This window comes from Mixophyes fleayi, chromosome 12, assembly GCF_038048845.1.
Source record: "Mixophyes fleayi isolate aMixFle1 chromosome 12, aMixFle1.hap1, whole genome shotgun sequence".
NCBI lineage: Eukaryota > Metazoa > Chordata > Amphibia > Anura > Limnodynastidae > Mixophyes > Mixophyes fleayi.
This window is the reverse complement of record NC_134413.1, coordinates 80,182,256-80,208,233: the sequence shown is the minus strand read 5'-3', so window position 1 is coordinate 80,208,233 and position 25,978 is coordinate 80,182,256. Positions and strand designations below refer to the sequence as shown.

The 25,978-nt window shown below is 44.9% G+C and overlaps 1 protein-coding gene across 8 annotated transcripts in view; it reads right to left on the bottom strand.

Annotated features, from left to right (window-relative positions):
• Positions 1 to 2,668: 2,668 nt before the first annotated feature.
• The window catches only part of ARHGEF2 (Rho/Rac guanine nucleotide exchange factor 2), a 111,114-nt gene continuing 87,804 nt past the window's right edge, over positions 2,669 to 25,978 (bottom strand). For 5 of the 8 annotated variants that reach the window (XM_075193570.1, XM_075193572.1, XM_075193571.1 and 2 more), the window contains 21 exons: positions 24,252 to 24,414; positions 15,098 to 15,165; positions 14,421 to 14,484; positions 13,820 to 13,952; positions 13,067 to 13,176; positions 12,686 to 12,832; positions 12,298 to 12,548; positions 11,690 to 11,815; positions 11,466 to 11,583; positions 11,043 to 11,306; positions 10,628 to 10,704; positions 9,934 to 10,103; positions 9,607 to 9,674; positions 9,195 to 9,383; positions 8,876 to 8,974; positions 8,678 to 8,742; positions 8,417 to 8,458; positions 8,239 to 8,289; positions 6,299 to 6,739; positions 5,970 to 6,159; positions 2,669 to 5,739 (listed from right to left, as the gene is read on the bottom strand). In XM_075193570.1, coding sequence (XP_075049671.1) covers positions 5,654 to 5,739; positions 5,970 to 6,159; positions 6,299 to 6,739; positions 8,239 to 8,289; positions 8,417 to 8,458; positions 8,678 to 8,742; positions 8,876 to 8,974; positions 9,195 to 9,383; positions 9,607 to 9,674; positions 9,934 to 10,103; positions 10,628 to 10,704; positions 11,043 to 11,306; positions 11,466 to 11,583; positions 11,690 to 11,815; positions 12,298 to 12,548; positions 12,686 to 12,832; positions 13,067 to 13,176; positions 13,820 to 13,952; positions 14,421 to 14,484; positions 15,098 to 15,165; positions 24,252 to 24,414 — 2,922 coding nt within the window. In that variant the 3' untranslated portion in view covers positions 2,669 to 5,653. Of the gene's footprint in view, positions 5,740 to 5,969; positions 6,160 to 6,298; positions 6,740 to 8,238; positions 8,290 to 8,416; positions 8,459 to 8,677; positions 8,743 to 8,875; positions 8,975 to 9,194; positions 9,384 to 9,606; positions 9,675 to 9,933; positions 10,104 to 10,627; positions 10,705 to 11,042; positions 11,307 to 11,465; positions 11,584 to 11,689; positions 11,816 to 12,297; positions 12,549 to 12,685; positions 12,833 to 13,066; positions 13,177 to 13,819; positions 13,953 to 14,420; positions 14,485 to 15,097; positions 15,166 to 24,251; positions 24,415 to 24,686; positions 24,946 to 25,978 lie in introns of those variants that run through there. The other 3 variants (XM_075193575.1, XM_075193576.1, XM_075193573.1) reach the window with 3 other exon arrangements.

Below are 25,978 nucleotides of genomic sequence, written 5' to 3'. Positions count from 1 at the left end.
ATAACAGAGTGTCTGCAGCCTTGGACACATTTCAATGAGTATCTGCTTATGTTTTCATGAACATGTCCACAACAAAATGGCCGCCGTCACTTTTCTCTCTAGTGTATTATTATACAGTTGTGTATCTAGTGCTCAGTGTGTGTGTGACATATAAAATACACAGTAACTGTGGTGTTATCACTGCAGCCTGATGTCAGCGCTGGGTGAGTCCCTGTAACACTGAGTGTAATAGTATTTATTATATTGTGTGTGAGAGGAGATTAATAATAGTGTTGTAGAGTAATAGTAATGTGGTTAGATGGTCAGATGTATGTAAATCAGTCATCACATTAATGTGCAGATTACTTTATGCCTCATTCTATGTTATATAACATTATATTACATTTATGTACATTTTACTGGTCTAATTCTAGTTTTATATCTGAAAACAGCACTACTGACTAATGTCTGTTCTCTATGTAATGTGTGGACACTACACAGTATCACTTCTGTGTATGTCATATCCATGTTATACATATATACACTGCACAGTACCACTTCCATGTATGTCATGTCCATGTTATACATATATACACTGCACAGTACCACTTCTATGTATGTCATGTCCATGTTATACATATATACACTGCACAGTATCACTTCTGTGTATGTCATATCCATGTTATACATATATACACTGCACAGTACCACTTCTATGTATGTCATGTCCATGTTATACATATATACACTGCACAGTACCACTTCTATGTATGTCATGTCCATGTTATACATATATACACTGCACAGTACCACTTCTATGTATGTCATGTCCATGTTATACATATATACACTGCACAGTACCACTTCTATTTATGTCATGTCCATGTTATACATATATACACTGCACAGTACCACTTCTTCTATGTATGTCATGTCCATGTTATACATATATACACTGCACAGTACCACTTCTATGTATGTCATGTCCATGTTATACATATATACACTGCACAGTACCACTTCTATGTATGTCATGTCCATGTTATACATATATACACTGCACAGTACCACTTCTACGTATGTCATGTCCATGTTATACATATATACACTGCACAGTACCACTTCTACGTATGTCATGTCCATGTTATACATATATACTCTGCACAGTACCACTTCTATGTATGTAATGTCCATGTTATACATATATACACTGCACAGTAACACTTCTACGTATGTCATGTCCATGTTATACATATATACACTGCACAGTACTACTTCTATGTATGTCATTATCATGCTGTACATTTGGGAAAATCTCCCCCACCCATACAGCGCCAAAAGTCTCGGTAAACCCGGTGGTGGTCATGTTTTTTTTTTTTTTTAAAATGAAAGTTAAACTTAAAATAATTAGAATTACCGGGTTTCACAAAATTTTTCTCATCAGCGTCAAATTTCCAGAAAACTGGGAATAAAACCGGGAGTGGAAACAGTGGAGCAAACGCCTCTCAATAGCGACTTCTGCACCAGTTGTTATTAGATGACGTCTCACACTCTGTCACTCAACCAAACTTCAACCAAACTCAAGTACAGTTTTACACTATATGGGTCGGCTGGGTTACTTGGTGTAAACCAATAGTTTCTGGAGGATCTCAGGGTTCCCAATTTTCTTCTTCGAGAATGATGAACACACATTGATTCCGACTCCACCCCCCTCCAATGTACCAGCCAATCACAATCTTTTTTTTTTTGCCTCTGCGGAGCCGAGGCCCGCCCTCCCGGAACCGGCAATGTAGTACGTGACAAATTACACTCACAGACGGCAGGATCAGCGGTGACAGCGGGAGGGATTTAGAAGCTATTAAACTGCCGGTAAACTGAAGGAGACGGGTGCCACAAAGTTCAGATATTAAATAGAATTAATATATACATTTACGATTCTAGGACTTTATTTTCATTGTAGTTTGGGGTTGACAAAGGGGGATTATGTGGGTCTATATAATACACAATGAGCACATAGCTTATTGCATATTGTGTTGATAAATAGTTATAATATACCAGCGATGCTAATATACCTATAAACTCCTTTAAATAATATCTGTATAATAGGTGAGTTTCCAGGTCATCATTTCAGCGCTCATTAAAAAAAATGTGTGTATTATTAGGAGTAATGCACCCCCTGCTGTAAATGACTGGTATTACAAGTCACCTCATATTGCCAAGACCTCTATCAAAGTACTCAGCCTGTGGCCTATATATGGTCACGGATCTCCTTGCCAACTTATATCCTTATAATTTATAGTAAGTGGTACATTATCCTATATATAGTATATTGGGGTGCTCCCCTATAGCCAATACAAAGATGGGAATTACATACTGACCCTCTAGACCAATGCAGAACTCAACTTTATAGAGAGAAATTAGGTCTGTGTCCAACCTGTGGCTCTTCAGGTGTTGCAAAACTACAAGTCCCAGCATGCCCTGTCAGCTATCGGCAGGCTATCTACTGGCAAAGCATGCTGGGGCTTGTAGTTTCACAACACCTGGAGAACCACAAGTTAACCAGACCTGTCGCGCCAAAGCTACTCACTGTCAAGATGGCGGCTTTTATAACCAGGCAAACGTTTCAATGGATCGGTGCCGTAATACATTAGGATGTATGTGCATTGAAGGCATGAAATTACAAGACAAATTTGTATGAATACATTTTATTGGCCATCAAAGCAAAAATAACTTTTTTTTTTTCCTCCATTTTTTTTTTTGTTTGTTTGCGTTTCTATCAGAACAAAAAAACATGACTTGAATTTCATACATTATTAAGTCAGGCTATTTACAAAACTATCTTAATATTTATATATATATATATACACACACACATACAAATAGTCATGTTATGCATTTTTCCCCAGTTTCCACGTTCTTTAAAAAAAGAAAACACAATAAAAAAAAATTCACAAGCTGCCGCTGGTTAAATTTTTGTCAATAACTGTTGCGTTAACTGGTCCCGAGTTAAATTCTACCCATCGCCAATGCACACCGTGGCAGGTAGCCATTTTTGGAACCGGAGAGATGGCTTTGTACATTGTGCCACAGAAACGCCACAAGTTCCCAGCGAATTAATTGGCTGCATGGCGGTACCGCCTCCCCCCAAAAAAAGATGGCTGCTTCTGCCGTGCGTTGGCATTTGTTCCCACCAGGGGGTTGCGTACGGATCTTATTATAATCATACATTTTTTTTTAAAGCAGACATAAGCCTCCTAGTTAGATTGCCGTCATTTTCTGCTCGATACAACATAAAACAGATGAAGAGAGATTTCTACAGATAAAAATTGAGATTCAGAAGAATAAAATAAGCCGCCAAAAAAGTACTTTGATGAAATAAAAACACAATAAAATAAAATAAAAAAAAACATATTTACAAGAGATCGGTTCGTACAAAATATAAATAGGGAATAATTGAAGATTTACTTCGTTAGTGTGAAGCAGCTTTGCAGGGTTTAACAAACAGGGTTCACGGACCCAGGTTATAGAATAAAACACCCCGAGGATGCATCGAAGGAGCAAGTGACTGTGAAGCTGCTTTGTACGACAACCCGGCTTTGTATGGCATCAAGTTAGGGCCAACTTGGTGCCCCCGTGAACTTAAAAATGTACCTCTCAAATAATCCAGAAGTGTAAGAACTGGTACGTTTCGGAACATATAGCCAGGATCTATAGAACGAAACACCTGCCATTGTTTGAAAATCTCAGTATTCGTCATATATTTGCGCCTTTTAGCGGGTATGTGTCCACGCGGTTAGTGTGTGTTCCCCAACACCGCCCCTCCCGTGCCTTCAAACTCAGGTTTAGCTTCATGCTGATAATTAAATCGTAATATTAAATTTGGTAAAAATCAGAGAGGTAATGAGATTTGCGATGCGTAGTCTTATGAGTGTCTGAAGCCGGCGGGACGGGACGAGATGTCCGTAAAAAAAGAGATTTTCGTGAGCTGGCAAAGTTGTGAAAAACGCGTTGTGGCTGGGGGGAAGGGGGAGGCCATGGTAGGGGATTTGGTGATCAGTTAATAGACACGGCCCACCGTCAAAGCAGTTTAACAGTCATCTTTGGGCCCTCCCATGGCAGAGGGGGGGGAGAGCGAATATGGACCATTGAGATCAGCTCGCCTGTAATCTGCAACTCTACTCCCACCTGTCCGAATGTGTAAAATAATAACTTAAAAACTGTGATTGCATTAAAATAATAAATAAATAGGATTGTCCATCTGGACAGGTGGATGGCAGCAACGATATCCCCCGTCTTACAGCAAGCTGCGCCAATTCACAGATGTCGGGAGGAGGCTGTCTGAGGTTCAGATCTAGAAAAACAAAATTCTCTTCATTTCATAAAAAAAAAAAAAAATTGGATTTTTAGTTAAAAAAAAAAAACCCCATTAAAATAAATTATAATCATTTGTGCTTTGCTGGAAGAAGTCGAAGAGCGGTTGATTAGTAACGAAGCAGCGTGTTCCTTTTTTTTTGCAGTCTCTGATACATCTTCATCATCGTTTGGTAAATTAAAAAAAAAAAAAAAAAAAAGGTAGTGATGTTTATTCACGAGATATATCTTGCCATGTTAACTTTGGTATAAGACCAGGTGTTTTAAAGTGCAACCATCATGCAAAAATTGACTTCATATCCTAAGAAAGCGTTTGCAATTCTACGTGTACATTGTACAAGTGAATTTGTTACTAAATATATCAATGGTATTTATTTTTTGCATGGCCTGCAATAACATTGTTTTGCTACAAGGTGGCGCCACTGACACATATATTCAAGTTTTTCGTTTAGAATATGATTAGGCAAGTTTTTGAAGTACTACAAGTTCCGCCACAGCTTCCCCTGCCTTAAGATGTGGCATGCTGGTACTTGTAGTACCACAGCAGATGTACACAGAGGTAGAACTGCAAAACGTTTCTGATGACGGCGATTAGAGCCTTATTCACAAAAACGGCATTGGCAACGTTGCCTTGAATGGAAATACCTGGACGCTGTATTAACAGGTGAGAAGATTATGTCAATGAGATTTAATACCAAAACTGAATATGAAGAAGAAAGAGCTTAAATCGACCCTGGCGATAACATCCAAAAGCTGTATTTTTAGGAGGAGGGGTATACCAGGCCGAGAAGGATCACCAATCACAGATTTCCTTTCATGTGTCAAATACAGCCATTGTCTGTAACCACCAGGGGACGATGTGACTTTGCAGCGTCAAATAATTAGTGTCAGCGCTTTACGCCGTAAATTCGTTAGTTACACCAAATTCACAAGCGCTGTTTTTCAAATCGGACTCTTAAATTTGATAACGCCGTGTTTACGAATAAGGCTCTAAGTGATTTTTTTTTGCACATAACAGCCCTCCTTCCCCCAACATCCCAACAGTGTATATTGCGTATCCAGCTAACAGTCGTGCACAGCTCCGACAAAAGCCGTGATGTCAGCCCGTTCCACATAAGAAGTGTCCTCCTTTTCTACAAAATATTTTTTTGGGGGAAGGAACGGAGCCGTTTCTCTCTCCACTAACAGTACAGTCACTTTATCTCACTGCTCCCCGGAGTTTCATGAAGGGGCAGCTCGTCCGTCTTGGTTTTTTTTGTTTTTTCGAGGCGAGAGCTATCTTGTAACGCGCAGCCCGGCTTCCTCAACTCTCCAATGAGCCCGTCTCCGCGTCTTTCAGCTCGTGCGTGCTCTCGGCTTCCTCCGGAATGTCCTGCATTCTCTGGAACTCTGCGGAGACACAGAATAAAAGACAGGTTGTGAGATTACAGCTCTAGAGCGTCCCGTTATTATATCTCTTCTGAATATGAAACAGAGAAATACCACTTCTCAGTAGTCCTCCTGGACAGTGGTCAATAGATCTCCAGCGAGACACAGAAAGACAATGGTACCATGATCCAAAATTTATAAAACGATGAGATCTCAGACAGTCGACTCATTAGCTTACTATGGACACTCACCCCGTGTACTTGACGGTGAAACTGGTGGACCCCCACCCTCCTCTTCAGAAGATTCCGTGTCTGCCGTCTCCGGTAGTCTCTCTAGCTCGGTCAGGTCACTGAAGTCATCTTTGAGCTCGGGATCTTCCTGGAAAGTGATAATGGGGACTGTGCTGTCCATCACGTCAGCGGGACGTCGGTCATGGTTTATCTGTGTGAGACAAAACCTTGAGATGTATCTTTGTGTAAAGCACAGAGGTCCTTCAGAAGTTCTAGTGGACTTTCTGGAAACAGCATCATAGGAGGTCTAGTAGAGGTGATCTAGAAAGGGGACGGAAGATTGTGTATACCTGAGGAGGAGCGAAGGTCTGATAGAGTGCATCTCCGGCAGGCAGGCTACGTCTCCTAGGGTCGGTTCCTCTGGAATTCCTGCTAACCTCTACAGTCCCATTGCCCCGTTCCCTCTGCAGAAGGGCCAGTTGTCTTTTCCCTTCTTCTAGATCTTGTTCCAGCCTGCTGCGGACCTGCTCGCTCTCCCTCAGCCTGGCCTCTAGAGTCCCAGACTCATGCGCTCGCTCATCGCACTGCCTCCTGCAGCGCCGTAGCTCCTCCTGCAACAGGGTGTGCTGCCGCTGAAGCAGGGTCAGCTCCGTCCCCGTCTTGTCTATGTTCTTGGACAAGGGTTCGGCCACGGACAGATCACGGGAGTTGGTGCGGCAGAGGCCATCCTTCTTATCACTGCTCTCTGGGACCTGGAGGCTCAGAAGACTGTCTTGTTGTGCAACTACAGCCTGTAGGGCAAAATCACAAGTCACTACAACTGCCCGAACACCAGGGGGAGTTCTTGGTTAAACACTAAACAGTCTAATGTCCTCATTTTCTGCATCTTGAGCTTGTCAAGTTTTTAGTGCAGTATTTTAGATGCTCATTAGGGCTAAAATAATTGTTTGAGTGTTCCCTCAATGCATCTGCAAAAGCTGGTGGGACGATCAAATTTTGCAACATTCTCAAGAACCTGCCTTCTATACAACGTGTGACTGTGGCCCATAGCCTACTGTATATGTCACAATGGTCTAAAACCCACTGTATTATTCCTTCAGCCCATGTAACCATGATCCAGAACCAAGTCTATCTTCACTTTAGCATAAAAATATAGAACCCAGCTAATACAGCCTATGATCCAAAAACCAGTAGAGCTTTCCTACAGCCTATGTAACAATTATCTAGTGTATCTTTATTTGCTATAAGCAACAGTGGTCTAGAAATCAGTGTGTCTTTCATTCAGCCTACATTGCTATGATCTAGAAACCAGTGCCTCTCCTACAGCCTATGATCTAGGACCCAGTGTCTCTCTCATTCAGTCTACATCGCTATGATCTAGAAACCAGTCTCTCTCCTACAGCTTATGATCTAGGACCCAGTGTCTCTCTCATTCAGTCTACATCGCTATGATCTAGAAACCAGTCTCTCTCCTACAGCCTATGATCTAGGACCCAGTGTCTCTCTCATTCGGCCTACATCGCTATGATCTAGAAACAGGCGTCTCTCCTACAGCCTATGATCTAGGACTCGGTGTCTCTTTCATTCAGACTACATCACTATGATCTAGAAACCAGCGTCTCTCCTACAGCCTGTGATCTAGAACTCGGTGTCTCTCTCATTCAGCCTACATGGCTATGATCTAGACACCAGCGTCTCTCCTACAGCCTATGATCTAGGGCCCAGTGTGTCTCTCATTCAGTCTACATCGCTATGATCTAGAAACCAGCGTCTCTCCTACAGCCTATGATCTAGGACTCCGTGTGTCTCTCATTCAGCCTACATGGCTATGATCTAGAAACCAGCGTCTCTCCTACAGCCTATGATCTAGGACCCGGTGTCTCTCTCATTCAGCCTACATGGCTATGATCTGGAAACAGGCGTCTCTCCTACAGCCTATGATCTAGGACTCGGTGTCTCTCTCATTCAGCCTAAATCACTATGATCTAGAAACCAGCGTCTCTCCTACACCCTATGATCTAGGACCCGGTGTCTCTCTCATTCAGCCTACATGGCTATGATCTAGAAACCAGCGTCTCTCCTACAGCCTATGATCTAGGACTCAGTGTCTCTCTCATTCAGCCTAAATCACTATGATCTAGAAACCAGCGTCTCTCCTATACCCTATGATCTAGGACTCAGTGTCTCTCTCATTCAGCCTACATGGCTATGATCTAGAAACCAGCATCTCTCCAACAGCCTATGTAACTATGATCTAGAACTCAGTGATATTCTCCTACTGTGTACTCACCTGCAGCCCATGTAATAAGTTGTATATGCTGGAAATTCTCTGCAGCGCCTCCTGAAGTACGGAAAGAGCAGTGTTACCAATAATGCAATAATCTATTATCTGATGCTATTTTCTGGTATAAGCGTATATCGAGGAGGAGAGACATGGACACAGCACAGTGAACACAGCAGCTTCCTACCTCTTGTGGTCCTTTAGTCTGCAGCTGGTTCCCATTGCGGTCCTATAGGAGCAGAAGAGACATCACACGCATGTTACATAGTGCATCATACATGTGCTGTGATTAACAGGATTATCCCCGTACAGCAGCAAGACTCTTTAATGTGTGATTTATATCATCTACTACAAAATATATTATGTACAGAATAATATAATATACTATGTCCCGTGTATATTGACTCAGAGTCAATATACACAGAAGATTTTGAAGTCCCGGCCTCACCTTCTGATTCGGATCCTCGTCCTTGCTGAGGTCTAGGGATCCATTGACACTGCCGGAGTCTCCATCTACAGGAAGACAAGAGAACAACGGTTATTCAGATACAGGACCCAGAACACCTAGACGTGGCCCCTGAGAGCATAGAGCCCCCAGAGGAGGTCTAGCTATGTGCTGGGGTGGACTGCTCCGATAGACACTCACGTGCGGGATAACTGGAGGATGTGGACGAGTGGTGCTGGTCCAATTTAAGCAGCGTTTGCTCTGATCCGATCGCAAGAACCGCGTCCTTTAGAGCTTCCACTAAGAAACAGAAAGAGAACGTACGGTCAGAGACTGGACGCTTTACCGACATCTTATTATACCAATGTACCGGGGTATGAGTTGGATGCCGGCTTGTAGAGTGCTCATCCATAGACAGCCTTCGACAACCTAAGGCTTGACATAATGTTTAGATAGTGAACGAAGGAGGGTAGACTAATCTGTAAGTCCTGAGTGTTCTCCCCCGTTCCTCATGGCTCACCTTCTCTGATGGCCTCATTGATGAGTTTCTCGCCTCGATAGCTGTCCGTCGACTCCGTCCTGAAGAGCTTGCGGGTGTTACTCGTCACTGGGACGTCTCCCCCGGACTGCAGGTGAAGCACTTTGGTGAAGAGGGTCACCTTCTCTTCCAAGATCTCCGCCACTTCTCTGTCCCTTTGCTGTATGACTTCTGGTGAAGGGGGGCAAAAACAAAGTGTTAATATTCCCCCCTCCTCGTATTGTCCTGCTAATACTGGGTCTACCATATGGTCATTAGCATAGAGTTTATACCAAATTTTATGTAGCTAGAGTAAGGTCATAATCATGACAGTAGACCTTGGCTAATGACTGGATTTGGCAGGACAATCTACATGACACGATGTAGGAATTAAGTTGGAGGTCACAATATCTACCTTTTAATTTCCTCACTTTGGCATCCACTTCGGTCTCGATCAACGGGAACTCCTCTCGTTTCGGACATCTGAAAGTGGAGAAAGTGGTGAGGTGATAGAACGGCGATAACCTGACGGCAAATCCCCATCAAAATGACAACCCTATCAGCTTCAGGTCCTCTTACAGTGCACACATAAGCCCCATATGTGCAGGTAGCATGATGATATCCTAGCTACATTCTTATGAATATGAGTTTAACTCACAAAATAGCTTCTTCCTCTGTGCGCAGGAGAGATACACCTCAATGAGGGGTTCGGAGATGCCCATAGATCTCACACCATACTTACGCCCGTACAGACTGTGAAATTATTTTCATCCACGTGTTCCGCTCTTCTCGAGAGGCAGCGTGGACCTCGTACATCTCAGGGGGCTTAGCGCTTATCAAGAACATTCCTTTCTCCTGGTTGGCAATGTCGCGGACAATGAGGTTTTGCAAGGAGATCACAGCCGACTTGTCCTACCATGCAGAAAATGACACGTTTTGACTTCAGAAAGCCCCAAAGCCACATAAATATATTTTTCTATACACAAATACGATGAGCATTCTACAGAGAACATTCATCATCATCATCACCATTTATTTATATAGCGCCACTCATTCCGCAGTGCTGTACAGAGAACTCATTCACATTAGTCCATGCCCCATTGGAGCTTACAGTCTAAATTCCCTAATATAGACAGACACTCACAGAGACAGAGAGGGAGACAGACAGACAACGAGGGAGAGACTAGGGTCAATTTTGATAGCAGCCAATTAACCTAACAGTATGTTTTTGGAGTGTGGGAGGAAACCGGAGCACCCGGAGGAAACCCACGCAAACACAGGGAGAACATACAAACTCCACACAGATAAGGCCATGGTCGGGAATCGAACTCATGACCCCAGTGCTGTGAGGCAGGAGTGCTAACCACTAGGCCATTGTGCTGCCCATTCATAGAGAAGACATCTTGGCCATGTAATGGGATCACCGGAAGTCTTACCAGGTTTGGAAAGCAGTATTTTTGGTCCTTCTCTTGGAGCAGAATCAGGACGTCAGTCATTAGCAGCATGATGACGTCTAGAAGAGAAAATACCTTTGATCACCCATCGAGAACAGTGGAGCCTTAGGCTCAAGACGGGCCAAGGTAATATACCCCATACCACGGTTTTTATAATGACAACTTTGGCCACTGTGTGTATATATCTCTATACTATTTATACAAAGCAAAAACATAGTCATTGTATACAAAGCAAGAAAACCCCACAACAGTTTCTGACAATACCAACAGTAAATAAACCTCGTCATCAGAAGACAGTCTATGTATACCGCTGACTATGTCAACCTGAAGACACATATGCCTCCCAACCCATTATATCTGTCAAATTATCAATGGTCACAGTTGCTGTAAATGCTACCTTTAAAACGTCCGGCAGCTGTCTTCCACAATAGGGAGCCTTCGTGGATCAGCTTCCGTCTCAGCAGCTCTTCTTTGCCAAAGCAATAATCTCCCTGGATCATTGCAACGGATTTGCTGTCTACTCGGTGGTATATCTCTTGCAGGCGCAGGTTCTTCTCGTAGTTATAGACTTCCTGGTCGATGGTTGAGATGAGGTCCTTCACGAGTGTCAGGGAGGCGGCCAGGTCTTGATACTCTTCTTCGTCACCTGTGGAATGGTAAGCTTTAGAAGACATGGTTTTGTGGTCCCTTGTAATGACTCTGATGACCAGACAGATATAAGGTCCTAGTGACCGCTCATACAGAAGGTAGGTTAGAATGGGACGCCATGGTCTTCAGAAGAAGGATCCATGTATCGTCAAGTCACTGACAGGCAACTTACTTTTGGAGTACTGCAGTATCCGATCGATGAGGACTGGGTACTTTGTAATCCTCTGGGTGACAAGAAGAATACACTCTGGAACTCCATGCCTTCGGAGCAGTTGAGAGCGAGTCAGTTTCTGGACAACAAGAGATGAAAGTCAATTGAAGAAAGTACAAGTAGACAACTATTGACTCCATCTCCACCTAATGATGGTACTGCGGCATTGGTCAAAGAAAACTCACTCGTATCAGCTGCTGGAACTTCTTGTCTCGAGAGAACAGCTCCTTGTAGAGTTTCACAGCCTTCTGGTGTTGGCTACAAAATTCAGTGTAGGCTTTCTTCACGTGCTCTGCGTTGGTCCCTGAAAACTGCAGAGTGTGTGAGTTAATATAGTGTGACCTTAACACCTCAATCTACAGTTCCATTAATTCTATGGTATACACTCTACAAGGTATGTTCTTAACCTCTACTTGGTGCTTATAAAATCTGGGGTCTATATCCGAGATCCATGCGGTGACCTGAAAACTGGATGTCAATCCAACAGGTCATGGTTAAAGGACAACTCAGAGCTGTGATGTCCCAATGAAATAATGGAGAAAACCAGATGGCTCCAAAACTGTTCTAGATAGCACAATCACACAATGAGTGGAGTTCAAACCAAGTTCTACATGTTATGGAAGAAACTCTACTCAAGTAGACCTTAGTCTGAATGGTCCACTTTCCTATTTTTAACTATATAAAGACTGATGTCTAGGTGACAGCGAAGTACTATATGCTTCTATTCCAGGTGAGATCTTTCTAGACACGTCTTATTCCACACATAAGTGGCCACGGCTTAATGAGTAGATACCTGGTTTATGAGGATATCACCCAGCTTGTTGATGACAAAGTTCTTGTTGCTGTCGCACGCCAACGAGTCCTTGCGCCTCTCCAGGAGCTGGATGAGGAAGCGGATGTGGATATCGCTGAGCTCATCCGCACACGGGAACATCTTCTGGACCAGAGCTGGATCCATCTGAAGGTCTTCGATCATCCCCTTCTGGAACATGTTGGTCATGATCTTCAGTGTGCGAACATGGTGGAACTCTGTTTGGATCAGCTCTGGGAAGAGAACAGCGACAGCAGAGGTTTCAGAGAAACTACAACTATATCATTTCTCAGCTCAGACCTTGTCAATTTTAACCTGGAAAGGACAAATCAAGTCTCCTGTCCCCACCTCTATGTCTACCGGCTCTCACCATATATAACATCCTGCCGTTTCATCACATCCTTCTTGTGCTGTTGTAGATAGTTATTGTCCACAGCCAGGCTCCACGAATCTGCCTCAAACTCCTTCTCATCCGTGGCAAAATCGCTCATCAGCTGGTTGTAGATGACATCAGCACCTGATGGGGGGACACAGTAAGATAAGGACCTTGTAGAACAGCTGATGACCCGATGTGACACGACACTACACAAAAGTCAGCCGGATCTTTACTGCATTGTTCTTTATCACCCCCAATGTCCTCCATGCCTAGAGTCTCACTCTTTTATGTTGTATCAAAATAATATATAATAAAGACAGATTTGCCGTTATCTATAATATATATGACTTAGATATTGTAAGATGACATTCCTACCTTCATCGATCAGAGACTCCACGGATAGTGTTCTGTTCCTCATGTTGAGCGAGTCCGTGGACTGGGACAAGATCCTGCGTATTCCCAGTGGACTTTCATCGTTCAAGTTCCTACATAACACACGAATATCATCAGAACACTCTAAACCTCAGCTGAACATTCTAAACCTCAGCAGAACACCCCAAACCTCAGCAGAACACCCTAAACCTCAGCAGAACACCCTTAACCTCAGCTGAATATTCTAAACCTCAGCTGAACATTCTAAACCTCAGCAGAACACCCTAAACCTCAGCAGAACACCCTAAACCTCAGCAGAACACCCTAAACTTCAGCAGAATACCCTAAACCTCAGCTGAACATTCTAAACCTCAGGTGAACATTCTAAACCTCAGCAGAACACCCTAAACCTCAGCAGAACACCGTAAACCTCAGCTGAACATTCTAAACCTCAGGTGAACATTCTAAACCTCAGCAGAATACCCTAAACCTCAGCAGAACACCCTAAACCTCAGCAGAACACCCTAAACCTCAGCAGAATATCCTAAACCTCAGCTGAACATTCTAAGCCTCAGCAGAACACACTAAAGCTCATTCTTAAGGTGGACAAAGCTTTCTCTCTCTATATCTACAGTATCCACCGCAGCCCTGATTGGGCCAACACTGGACCTCACCTGCACCAAATGGGCATTATTATTTGGATTAGAATTTTTTTTTAGCTAACTTTCGGCATAAGGCAACTGCACAAAATCTTACCCTGCGATGTTTGTGGTGGAGACACTTTTGGAGAGAGATAAAGAAGTCCGCCCCCGGCGGGAGCCTAGAATGGAGTGCCGGAGGCTGTCGGAAGGATAGATGGCAGAGTTGGGCCTCTCCCTCAGTGTAGTGGCTGCAAGAGAAAGCAATACGTTAACAATGGAGAGTCACAGGGCTCCCAAGCTTACAATGAATTATGTATACATTTATAAGGTACATTAAGAAATTCTTACATCAGAGAATGTACAGTATTCTTTCAATAATCAATAAAAGATAATTGCAGATGATCTATGTATACATTTACTGTCTAAATAATGTGTGCCGATTGTTACACTGTCTCGAATTGAAGTCTCGCTGCGTGTGCTTCCAAAACCTTCCTCAGGGTGGCAGCAGATAGTCACAAGTGTAATACGCATTCACGCTCCACAGAATTAACCCATAATAAGCTGTAACCATCTGTTCCTCTCCTGACACAGCTTTGATTATACACAAACTTGCAGCAGCCCGCCTACAAGTTGAGATTACCTGTGCTAAATGATAGGGGAATAATGTTTGCGATGCCAGACATTCTAAATTTGCACTAGGCTACCATTATACTTACATTTATTCCTTAAGGACACGTTTTGTAGAGCAGAATTGTTCTTTAGAAACGCTGCTTTCTGTTGCTGTGATGAGGGAAGAACAAAAAATTAATTGCAATTCAATATTATTGTTTTAATACCAGCCCTACTATTTCCACCTACCCACTCTTCTGTCCATTTCTTGTGTACCCTTACTAAATGCCTTCGCCTGTGTGGAACTGCCCCCATGAAATCCTTAAATTAAGGCAATCTGACCAAAATCACCAACTATTTGGCCCTGTGGATTCTGCAATCTGATTGCCCTTCAAGATCCAAATCCAATCCTATTGGATCAGATTTGATTGGACGTCGTAAATCTTCTTTCGTTGTATCTGTTGTGTCTGGGCAATGCCACGATAATCATTTTTGTGAGGTAAATTAAAAAAATAATCGCCCATAATCTTCACAGTCGTCACGGAAAAATGACTCGTACTGGCTCCTCTTATTCACCGTTTTTAAACAAAGCGTCTCCCCCCCATGGGAGATCCCGTTTCCTTTAGTTAATAGATATCGCTTTGCTACGTACATTTGAACTGCAGTAAATCAATATAAAGGAGTTATACTCCCAAGATTCGACTCAGCAGCCTATCAGGAACATTTTCAAGGATAAATTATGCCCCCTTGCCCCCAAGCCCAGCCTGCCCCTCTATGTACTCACCTTCTGTTTCACCTTAGTGCAGCTAGGTAGGGCGTCCTTGCAGCGGTTGTGTATTGTAACGTTGCACGCTGGGGAAAAATGTAAAAAAAAATAGAGAATAATTACTTAATTATTCAGTTATCTATTTCTGCGACTTGTAGTTCTACAACAGCTTTAGAGCGACCGATTGCCTAAGGCCAGTCTAGTGTTCGACTGATGTTTTAGACCTGTTCCTAAGTCCCATGCATTCATGCCAATCAAGCCAAACATAGGAAAAATGATGTCTCCTTTGTTCATGAGGCCGGGTTTGCTTGTGGGAATTTAGTTGTGAGGGGGGAAAAAGAAAAAGTCTTCAGGAAAATGGAGGCTGGTTGGCCCTTGTACCACTTTTTACGCATTCTTTTTGAGCGTACTGAATATTGTTTCAATGTATATGACCCCTTTTCAGTTTGAAGTGTCAGTTTCCCTCTATGTAACATCTATTATTTCCTGGATTGAAACATATTTCACTGCTGCAAGGTCGTCTCACCCCCCCCCCCGCCTCTATCTGCGTTGAGCAGTTTCCTGTGTGGCGGACATTTTGTGGTTTCTTAAAATACTGATATCTGTGCGCACACCCAATAAACTATCGCACGTTTATGAGGTAATATTGTGTTTTTATCACATTTTAAGAGAGCGCTATCATAACACATCATGCTGAATGAAAACGTACATCTTGAATCCTAACAAAATTTTATCATATGGTTAAGTACATTCACAAATAAATTAAGTTGCACATACAACTGGAAATGTGTGTGTGTGCAAAACGATTGGAAACCTCAATCAACACCATGATCGATCGCTTGTCAATCGGGACTTGAGGACAAAATGGCCGCCTTGGGCGGGAAAAAAAAAGAAAACCAATCTGGGTCTGTTTATATTTCTAAAGCACTTTAGAAAATAAAAGCAGATTACATTGATATTTTTACTTTGTAGTAACCCAATAACCCCTAATAACAGCGTTGGGCTTGATGAACACATTTATTAGTAGATCGATAGCCTCAATGTTGATCCAGCCAACAAAATGGCTGCCCCTACTGTACGTAGGTGACGCATCCTGTTTAAATCACACTGGAAAAGGGTCTCAAATTGTCAGATACAATTGTTGTGCCCTGATACCAATAGCGCATGATTGACTCACAAAAACCCCCCTGTGTGCTCTCTGTATTACCAGTCAGGAAACTGCATACATTCCTACACAAAGCAGCAGTTACCGGCGGCCCGCCATCATTTTCTCGGAGACCAGAAAAATCCCCTGGCAGCCATTGTGGGATAAGTTTGGATTTAGAGTGTCAGGCACACTCCAGGAGTCAAACTCGCCTCATAATATTAATTCCAGAAACGCAGATACACTCTAAATTATCTTAATATGTAAAGTAAACGGGGAAAAATATAACTGTAAACGGCCGATACCAAAAATATATAAGATTACAGGTTAAGAAAAATCCAGAGCACACAGAATTGGGTGTGCCATGTAAATGCTACACACATACCCGCCGGCAGCACAGGGTTAAGCATTGCTTAGTTGTTCAAGGATAGGAACCTACTTCCTCTCTAATGTATAAATAGAGAACGGAAACCCCTCCTTTAATGTGCAAGTCTATTGCAACTTAGGCCTGGACTAAGGTTCTGCTACAGACACACAGGGCCCAAACACTACCTCCAAATCTAGATATAGAGCTGCAACCTGAGGTATTGGGAGCAGCGGGTTGCAGGGTGGAGATGCAAAATCTGATTTATAGAGAGAAGTCTGATAAACAGATCATAATTGCTGCACGGCTTGGCAGAATCCCACCTTCACACAGTAGACGGCGGTCATTTTCTGGACTGAGCCAATATATTCGGCCAAGGAACTAGTGCATTACTGAGGCACAGAGTGGGCAGGGTTAGGTAGACATGCTGTAATTATACCCCATTAGGGTGATTTATCAAATAAATGACCCAGACAATGAACACAGGCGGTGGACCGGTAATTGGAGCATGTGGGAGGTGAGGGTGGGGGTTATTCAGACAGGGACATGGCAGCGATTAGAGAACTTTTGCCAGTCTGGGGTGCCCTGAGGGGGGGATGACGTATGCCGAAACTGCAGAGCCGGTAATGAGATGAACGAGGCAGATAGATAGACCGTCTCCTGTGACATCTTACAAAAGGTCCATTGTGTGGAGTTTGGAACAGAGAAACATTGCATTGAGGTCGCCAGAATCACAAGCTCTCAGCTGAGTACAGTCAAGTTCGGCAGAATCAATCGCTCAATGACATCATCCCTTACCATCCAGAAGGGCGAGAACATGGGGTCACACTTGGGTACATCAAACCTTAAATGTCTTTATTACACATGGCTCCTAAGAAGGTGATACAGTCCTGAGATGTATAATTTGTCTGTTGTTTAAAGCGGACGCGTCACCTACACATAGTGAGGGCAGCCATTTTCTTGGCTCAACCAATAGTTTATCAACTCACTGGGAAATAGTGACATCACATCACTGGTTCCTAGTGACTGGATAGGCTGCACTCTCAGTGATGTCACTGGTTCCTAGTGACTGGATAGGCTGCACTCTCAGTGATGTCACTGGCTCCTAGTGACTGGATAGGCTGCACTCTCAGTGATGTCACTGGTCCCTAGTGACTGGATAGGTTGCACTCTCAGTGATGTCACTGGTTCCTAGTGACTGGATAGGCTGCACTCTCAGTGATGTCACTGGCTCCTAGTGACTAGATAGGCTGCACTCTCAGTGATGTCACTGGTTCCTAGTGACTGGATAGGCTGCACTCTCAGTGATGTCACTGGCTCCTAGTGACTGGATAGGCTGCACTCTCAGTGATGTCACTGGTTCCTAGTGACTGGATAGGCTGCACTCTCAGTGATGTCACTGGCTCCTAGTGACTGGATAGGCTGCACTCTCAGTGATGTCACTGGTCCCTAGTGACTGGATAGGTTGCACTCTCAGTGATGTCACTGGTTCCTAGTGACTGGATAGGCTGCACTCTCAGTGATGTCACTGGCTCCTAGTGACTGGATAGGCTGCACTCTCAGTGATGTCACTGGTTCCTAGTGACTGGATAGGCTGCACTCTCAGTGATGTCACTGGCTCCTAGTGACTGGATAGGCTGCACTCTCAGTGATGTCACTGGTTCCTCAGTGATGTCACTGGCTCCTAGTGACTGGATAGGCTGCACTCTCAGTGATGTCACTGGTTCCTAGTGACTGGATAGGCTGCACTCTCAGTGACGTCACTGGTTCCTAGTGACTGGATAGGCTGCACTCTCAGTGACGTCACTGGTTCCTAGTGACTGCATAGGCTGCACTCTCAGTGATGTCACTGGCTCCTAGTGACTGGATAGGCTGCACTCTCAGTGATGTCACTGGTCCCTAGTGACTGGATAGGTTGCACTCTCAGTGATGTCACTGGTCCCTAGTGACTGGATAGGTTGCACTCTCAGTGATGTCACTGGTTCCTAGTGACTGGATAGGCTGCACTCTCAGTGATGTCACTGGTCCCTAGTGACTGGATAGGTTGCACTCTCAGTGATGTCACTGGTTCCTAGTGACTGGATAGGCTGCACTCTCAGTGATGTCACTGGCTCCTAGTGACTAGATAGGCTGCACTCTCAGTGATGTCACTGGTTCCTAGTGACTGGATAGGCTGCACTCTCAGTGATGTCACTGGCTCCTAGTGACTGGATAGGCTGCACTCTCAGTGATGTCACTGGTTCCTAGTGACTGGATAGGCTGCACTCTCAGTGATGTCACTGGCTCCTAGTGACTGGATAGGCTGCACTCTCAGTGATGTCACTGGTCCCTAGTGACTGGATAGGTGGCACTCTCAGTGATGTCACTGGTTCCTAGTGACTGGATAGGCTGCACTCTCAGTGATGTCACTGGCTCCTAGTGACTGGATAGGCTGCACTCTCAGTGATGTCACTGGTTCCTAGTGACTGGATAGGCTGCACTCTCAGTGATGTCACTGGCTCCTAGTGACTGGATAGGCTGCACTCTCAGTGATGTCACTGGTTCCTCAGTGATGTCACTGGCTCCTAGTGACTGGATAGGCTGCACTCTCAGTGATGTCACTGGTTCCTAGTGACTGGATAGGCTGCACTCTCAGTGACGTCACTGGTTCCTAGTGACTGGATAGGCTGCACTCTCAGTGACGTCACTGGTTCCTAGTGACTGTATAGGCTGCACTCTCAGTGATGTCACTGGCTCCTAGTGACTGGATAGGCTGCACTCTCAGTGATGTCACTGGTCCCTAGTGACTGGATAGGTTGCACTCTCAGTGATGTCACTGGTCCCTAGTGACTGGATAGGTTGCACTCTCAGTGATGTCACTGGTTCCTAGTGACTGGATAGGCTGCACTCTCAGTGATGTCACTGGCTCCTAGTGACTGGATAGGCTGCACTCTCAGTGATGTCACTGGTTTCTCAGTGATGTCACTGGCTCCTAGTGACTGGATAGGCTGCACTCTCAGTGATGTCACTGGCTCCTAGTGACTGGATAGGCTGCACTCTCAGTGATGTCACTGGCTCCTAGTGACTGGATAGGCTGCACTCTCAGTGATGTCACTGGCGTCTAGTGACTGGATAGGCTGCACTCTCAATGATGTCACTGGCATCTAGTGACTGGATAGGCTGCACTCTCAATGATGTCACTGGCATCTAGTGACTGGATAGGCTGCACTCTCAGTGATGTCACTGGTTCCTAGTGACTGGATAGGCTGCACTCTCAGTGATGTCACTGGTCCCTAGTGACTGGATAGGCTGCACTCTCAGTGATGTCACTGGTTCCTAGTGACTGGATAGGCTGCACTCTCAGTGATGTCACTGGTTCCTAGTGACTGGATAGGCTGCACTCTCAGTGATGTCACTGGCTCCTAGTGACTGGATAGGCTGCACTCTCTGTGATGTCACTGGCTCCTAGTGACTGGATAGGCTGCACTCTCAGTGATGTCACTGGCTCCTAGTGACTGGATAGGCTGCACTCTCTGTGATGTCACTGGCATCTAGTGACTGGATAGGCTGCACTCTCAATGATGTCACTGGCATCTAGTGACTGGATAGGCTGCACTCTCAGTGATGTCACTGGTTCCTAGTGACTGGATAGGCTGCACTCTCAGTGATGTCACTGGTCCCTAGTGACTGGATAGGCTGCACTCTCAGTGATGTCACTGGTTCCTAGTGACTGGATAGGCTGCACTCTCAGTGATGTCACTGGTTCCTAGTGACTGGATAGGCTGCACTCTCAGTGATGTCACTGGCTCCTAGTGACTGGATAGGCTGCACTCTCTGTGATGTCACTGGCTCCTAGTGACTGGATAGGCTGCACTCTCAGTGATGTCACTGGCATCTAGTGACTGGATAGGCTGCACTCTCAATGATGTCACTGGCATCTAGTGACTGGATAGGCTGCACTCTCAGTGATGTCACTGGTTCCTAGTGACTGGATAGGCTGCACTCTCAGTGATGTCACTGGCTCCTAGTGACTGGATAGGCTGCACTCTCTGTGATGTCACTGGCTCCTAGTGACTGGATAGGCTGCACTCTCAGTGATGTCACTGGCATCTAGTGACTGGATAGGCTGCACTCTCAATGATGTCACTGGTTCCTAGTGACTGGGTAGGCTGCACTCTCAGTGATGTCACTGGCTCCTAGTGACTGGATAGGCTGCACTCTCAGTGATGTCACTGGTTCCTAGTGACTGGATAGGCTGCACTCTCAGTGATGTCACTGGTCCCTAGTGACTGGATAGGCTGCACTCTCAGTGATGTCACTGGTCCCTAGTGACTGGATAGGCTGCACTCTCAGTGATGTCACTGGTCCCTAGTGACTGGATAGGCTGCACTCTCAGTGATGTCACTGGCTCTTAGTGACTGGATAGGCTGCACTCTCAGTGATGTCACTGGTTCCTAGTGACTGGATAGGCTGCACTCTCAGTGATGTCTCTGGCTCCTAGTGACTGGATAGGCCGCACTCTCAGTGATGTCACTGGTCCCTAGTGACTGGATAGGCTGCACTCTCAGTGATGTCACTGGTTCCTAGTGACTGGATAGGCTGCATGCTCATGAATATTGATTTAGTTGACAAGATGATCTCCTCCACTGTGTTCACGTGACAGATGCGCTTTAAACAAGTCTTTATCACTAGTGCATTTAGGGTCTCAGAGAATGAATAACAACTATATTATTAATTACTTTCTCTCATCTCATGAGAAAATGCAATGTTAAATGAGCTCTCACCACAGCCACACACACCCTCCAACCGCATCCTCACATCCAAAGCAGCTGCAGTTACAAGAGAATTGATGAACGTGTACTTTAATATCAGTCATACATGTTCTTTATGAATGACACTCCTGTAGGTTGGTGCACTGGCTTAATGCTTGGCTCTCATTCTGAGTCAGCGAATAGCCTCATCACATTGGCTACGATTCGCTGACGAGCTGACTATACACCAGTCGAACTGACAGATCTCCGTCAGATTCAGGCATGTACGGATGTATGGTGCTCGGGATTGACTAACACAAATACATGTATACAAGTTTATACACACAGTCGCAAACACTGACAGGCAACACTGACGGGCACGTGGGTTTGGAGAGCAAGATGACAACATTGGCGGAGGAGCAGAAGTTTGCAAACGGCACACTTTGGCCAACGTAAAACAGAGTTTTGAATCTCGCTTGCCCTCCTCACAGCGACACCAGCAGAGTTTGAAGCCCCCTCGAAACTCAGCAGGATCGGTATACAAATGAAGAAAGTGGGCAGAACACAAAGCGACACGCGGACCAGCAGTAGAGGGATATAAAGGAGCCAGTGGTACGTCCTGCGGAGACGGACTTGGCATGGCGTGTCTGCACAGAAGGGGGATTTGCCCTTGACTGCAGCTGACTCTTTGCACAGATGTTGTCTCGGAAAAACACAAGGATCCTATTAAGTCCGCTTCCCGCGCAGCTGCTCGGAGTGCAGGTGGAAACAACACGATGGAAGGATACAAGACCGCAGGAGAGGCTCTTGTTGGGGTCTTCATGCAGGATTCTCAGCGCCGTCAGAAGCCCCCATATCTCTGTTTCTATAGCCCTGCTGGACATTAATACCCTGAACAAACTCAACAACGGCTTAACCACAAACCCATCGCTGTTCCATGTTACATCCCATTAGAGTGTAAGCTCTTGTCACCAGCCTCTACAAGAGAGCATTCTAGAATCAACCGGTGTCTTAAACCCTTTCGACATAATGTTAACGAGGTCCGTTTCGCAAACAGAGATCGGATAAAAGAGGTTGGGGTGAGAGAGATGGAAAAAGTCTGGTGGAGTTTTAGTTCCAAATGAAAGCTTATAGCATTCTTTAGTTTATTGTCCAAGATAGACAAACATACGGAGTAAGGAGAGCTGAAACTCAAACCCAATGTTTGCCCCCTAAACCTCAGCAAGAACTAAGGGGATGGGTTTATTAAATGTGTATTTGGTTGCCTTTGATAAATCCAGACTTTACTGTTGAACAGATCAAACGCTGGCTTAATGGTCCGCTGGCTTAATGGTCCATGGAAGGAAGTCGTGGCTAATTAGAGGATTTAAACAGTGTTTGTTCTGGGATGACTGTGGGGTGTAGATAGAAGAAATGTAGATGATCCTATGTGAGGGGGTATATTGAGAACAAGTCTAGAGCATGGTGAGGATTGGGTGGGGGGGAGGAGGCTCTGTGAGTAAGATCTAGAGATGGGGGAAGGGGACCTTGTTCATAGTGTGTGACTTGATTAATCTCTGTCTGGGGAGTTTGGGAATCACTTGTTTAACCATTTAGTACCCCAGCCAGAGACAGCCAGTCCAACCAAAGACTCTCTGGTCTGCAACTATTTTCTACCCCACGGAGCTTGCAATCTATCGCTGATGGATCATACGCAGGGGGTTGAGCTTCTAGGATGAAGTGTACTAGAAAACTCTAATGAAGAATCAATTCATTGTGAATAAACCCAGGATCAAAAAAACAAGCAAAACAAAGCTAATTTCAGTGAAACACCAAAACATTTTATGCATAATTAAGAATTGTCCACTTCCTGACAATGCAGAAACGGTGCATAGCACAGAGTGTATATATCAGCGAAATGTACTGTATATACTGCGTGTGCAGGCAAAATGTTACATCAAAAGATCTGAGCTGCAGACGGCAGCAGTTAATCCGACAGCCATATGTAAAAATAATGTATTCTGGGATGATGGGGGCGGGGTGGGTTGTATTAAGACACATTTTTGGAAATGTGCTCATACCGCGGAACAGCATGTTCTGACAAAATCCCACGTTGGCACCCAAATGAATCTCAGCGTCTCCTGGTCTGGTACTCTTTGAAACTAGACACCCAATAGCCGTAGTCCCGGCCTGTTGGGCAGATTAATGCAGCGGTAGAAGGAGCACCAAAAAAATTCTGTTGTTGTTGAACTACAGATCCCAGCGCAAGACGCCAGCTAAAAGCTAGATCCGCTTAAGAGCCGCAGGTGGCATATATCTAAAGCCCCATTAGCCATAAGGAGACTGGCGGGGCATATCCCAGTAGGGGCCTGGACTGGAGGAGGGGTCCTAGTTTTATGGACAGCTGTGGACCTGTATCGAGTGACAACAGCCAGATGGAACATGTAAACTGATCTATTACAAGCAAAGCAGACATCAAAGTGACATTTGCTCACAGTTTAAAAACACAGAGGCCCGCTCAACCTAGCCTTGTATTGTCAAAAAGTTGTAGCGATAATTGGAATGCAATTATTATCACCCCTTAGCAAAATACAAGACAAAACTGGGAAGGTGGAGGTAACATGACTTAATAGTGGGAATTGGTGATTCTTTGCCCATTCACCGTGCTCACGTGCCTCTAGATTCTATCCTGGATTGTCAACCACACAGCCTGCAGACGTCCTCGCAGCTCACACACACACCGGTGTCCTAAACACACACATATCTCCAAGTCTGTCTTCCCAAACACCCACACACACACACACACACACGTTTAATCAAACTGGCGCTGCGGAACACAGCCCACCCAGAAACAACGTAGGTAAAATGGCCCATTCAGGGCAGTGGTGCCCGCCTGGCAGAGCCAGCTCGTACTGAAAGGTAACCACAGGGAGATAATGGGGTTCACAAACTTACTTGGACAGATAAGCGCCTCCTTGGCGGTGATGCTCTTGCTACACACGAAGCACATAGTAGTGCCGGACACGGTGATGGTGGTGAACAGGTGCCCGTTGGTGTACCGCGTGTCCTTATCCTTGGCATCCTTCTCTCGTTCCTTCATCTTATCCTTCTCTTTATTCTGTATAGGGAAAAGACAGAGAGGTCAGTGACGAATGTCCCCACCTTACACCGTCAGCCTGGCACCCCCGTCCCGTACAACTAAAAGAGACCCAACGCCCCTTGGCACCGGCTGTTTGTTGTTATTTCATCTAACATTCTCAACGATCAAATAACAGTTGAACCCAATGGCAGCTGGGAGGTCAGTTCATTATCTAAGCATTCTGAGAATAGAATATCCTGCGTGAATTTTATTGCCAGGCTTTGGGGGATCACCGCCATTGGTTAACCCACCGGCCCCGCGGCGGCGCGCTCGATCTGCCGCTTGGCCCTCCAGCTCATGGTCTGGAGCCTGCGAGGAGCGGAGTCCCCCCGGGCAGGGCCGTTGGTGGAGGTGCTGCGGAATCCTGGCTGGTGCTGCATCTCCGTATGAAATTGCTGCATTATCCAGCAACACAAGAGAAAATCCTGGAATATATCTGTATCCCTACTAGTCCTCTATGTATAACCATGACAACCCTCAACTCTGCCAGGAGTCTTCCTATTTCTGAACATCACTGCAGAGGAGATAGGAGAGGTGTGATTGTGTGCGACTTAATGATTATCTATCACTCTTTATCCCCCCCCTCCCCTCCTCCCCTACCCACACACCCTACAGAGACGGCATAACCGCACCAAATTAATGCGGGAAATGAAAGAGTTAAGAGTACGCCTGTTGGTTTTTCGTTTTGTTTAACGCAGTCCCTCTGTATGCACCCAAAAAATAGGCCGCACCCACTTGCAGCACGACATGACAAAGTTGGAAACTGTTCCGCAGTGGAATGACCCCACGTTAGTGCAATGCAATTGGCCAATTTGGTTGCATCATCCTGCACAATCACAATCCAGATTGCAGAGGATGCTTGGAGTCCTATGCAATATGGTTGTCTGCAGTCAATCAGACCAATCAAATGAACAGACAGATCTTTTCAATTTTATCTTTATATTCATCAGCCACAGTTCTGTTCATTTGGAGATTGAGGTTGGCAATCCCTGAGGACCATATCAACCATAAGAGTTAAAGAAAACTCCATCTAGACAAGATATCATCACCATTTATTTATATAGCGCCACTGATTCCGCAGCGCTGTACAGAGAACTCATTCACATCAGTCCCTACCCCATTGGAGCTTACAGTCTAAATTCCCTAATATACACACAGACAGAGAGAGAGACTAGGGTCAATTTTGATAGCAGCCAATTAACCTACCAGTATGTTTTTGAAGTGTGGGAGAAAACCGGAGCACCCAGAGGAAACCCACGCAAATACGGGGAGAACATACAAACTCCACACAGATAAGTCCATGGTCGGGAATTGAACTCATGACCCCAGCGCTGTGAGGCAGAAGTGCTAACCACTAAGCTGCCCAAGATATATCCTTATATTAGGACACAGTAGGCTTGGGGTACACTAGTCATATCTACGTACATTGATTTTGGGACAATATTAAATTGTTTAGAGATTGACCTTAGCTCTGCGCCCCCATAACCTGTGATTGATATAGCGAGTCCTCTTTCCATTATAGCAGACATAATTACCATTCTAT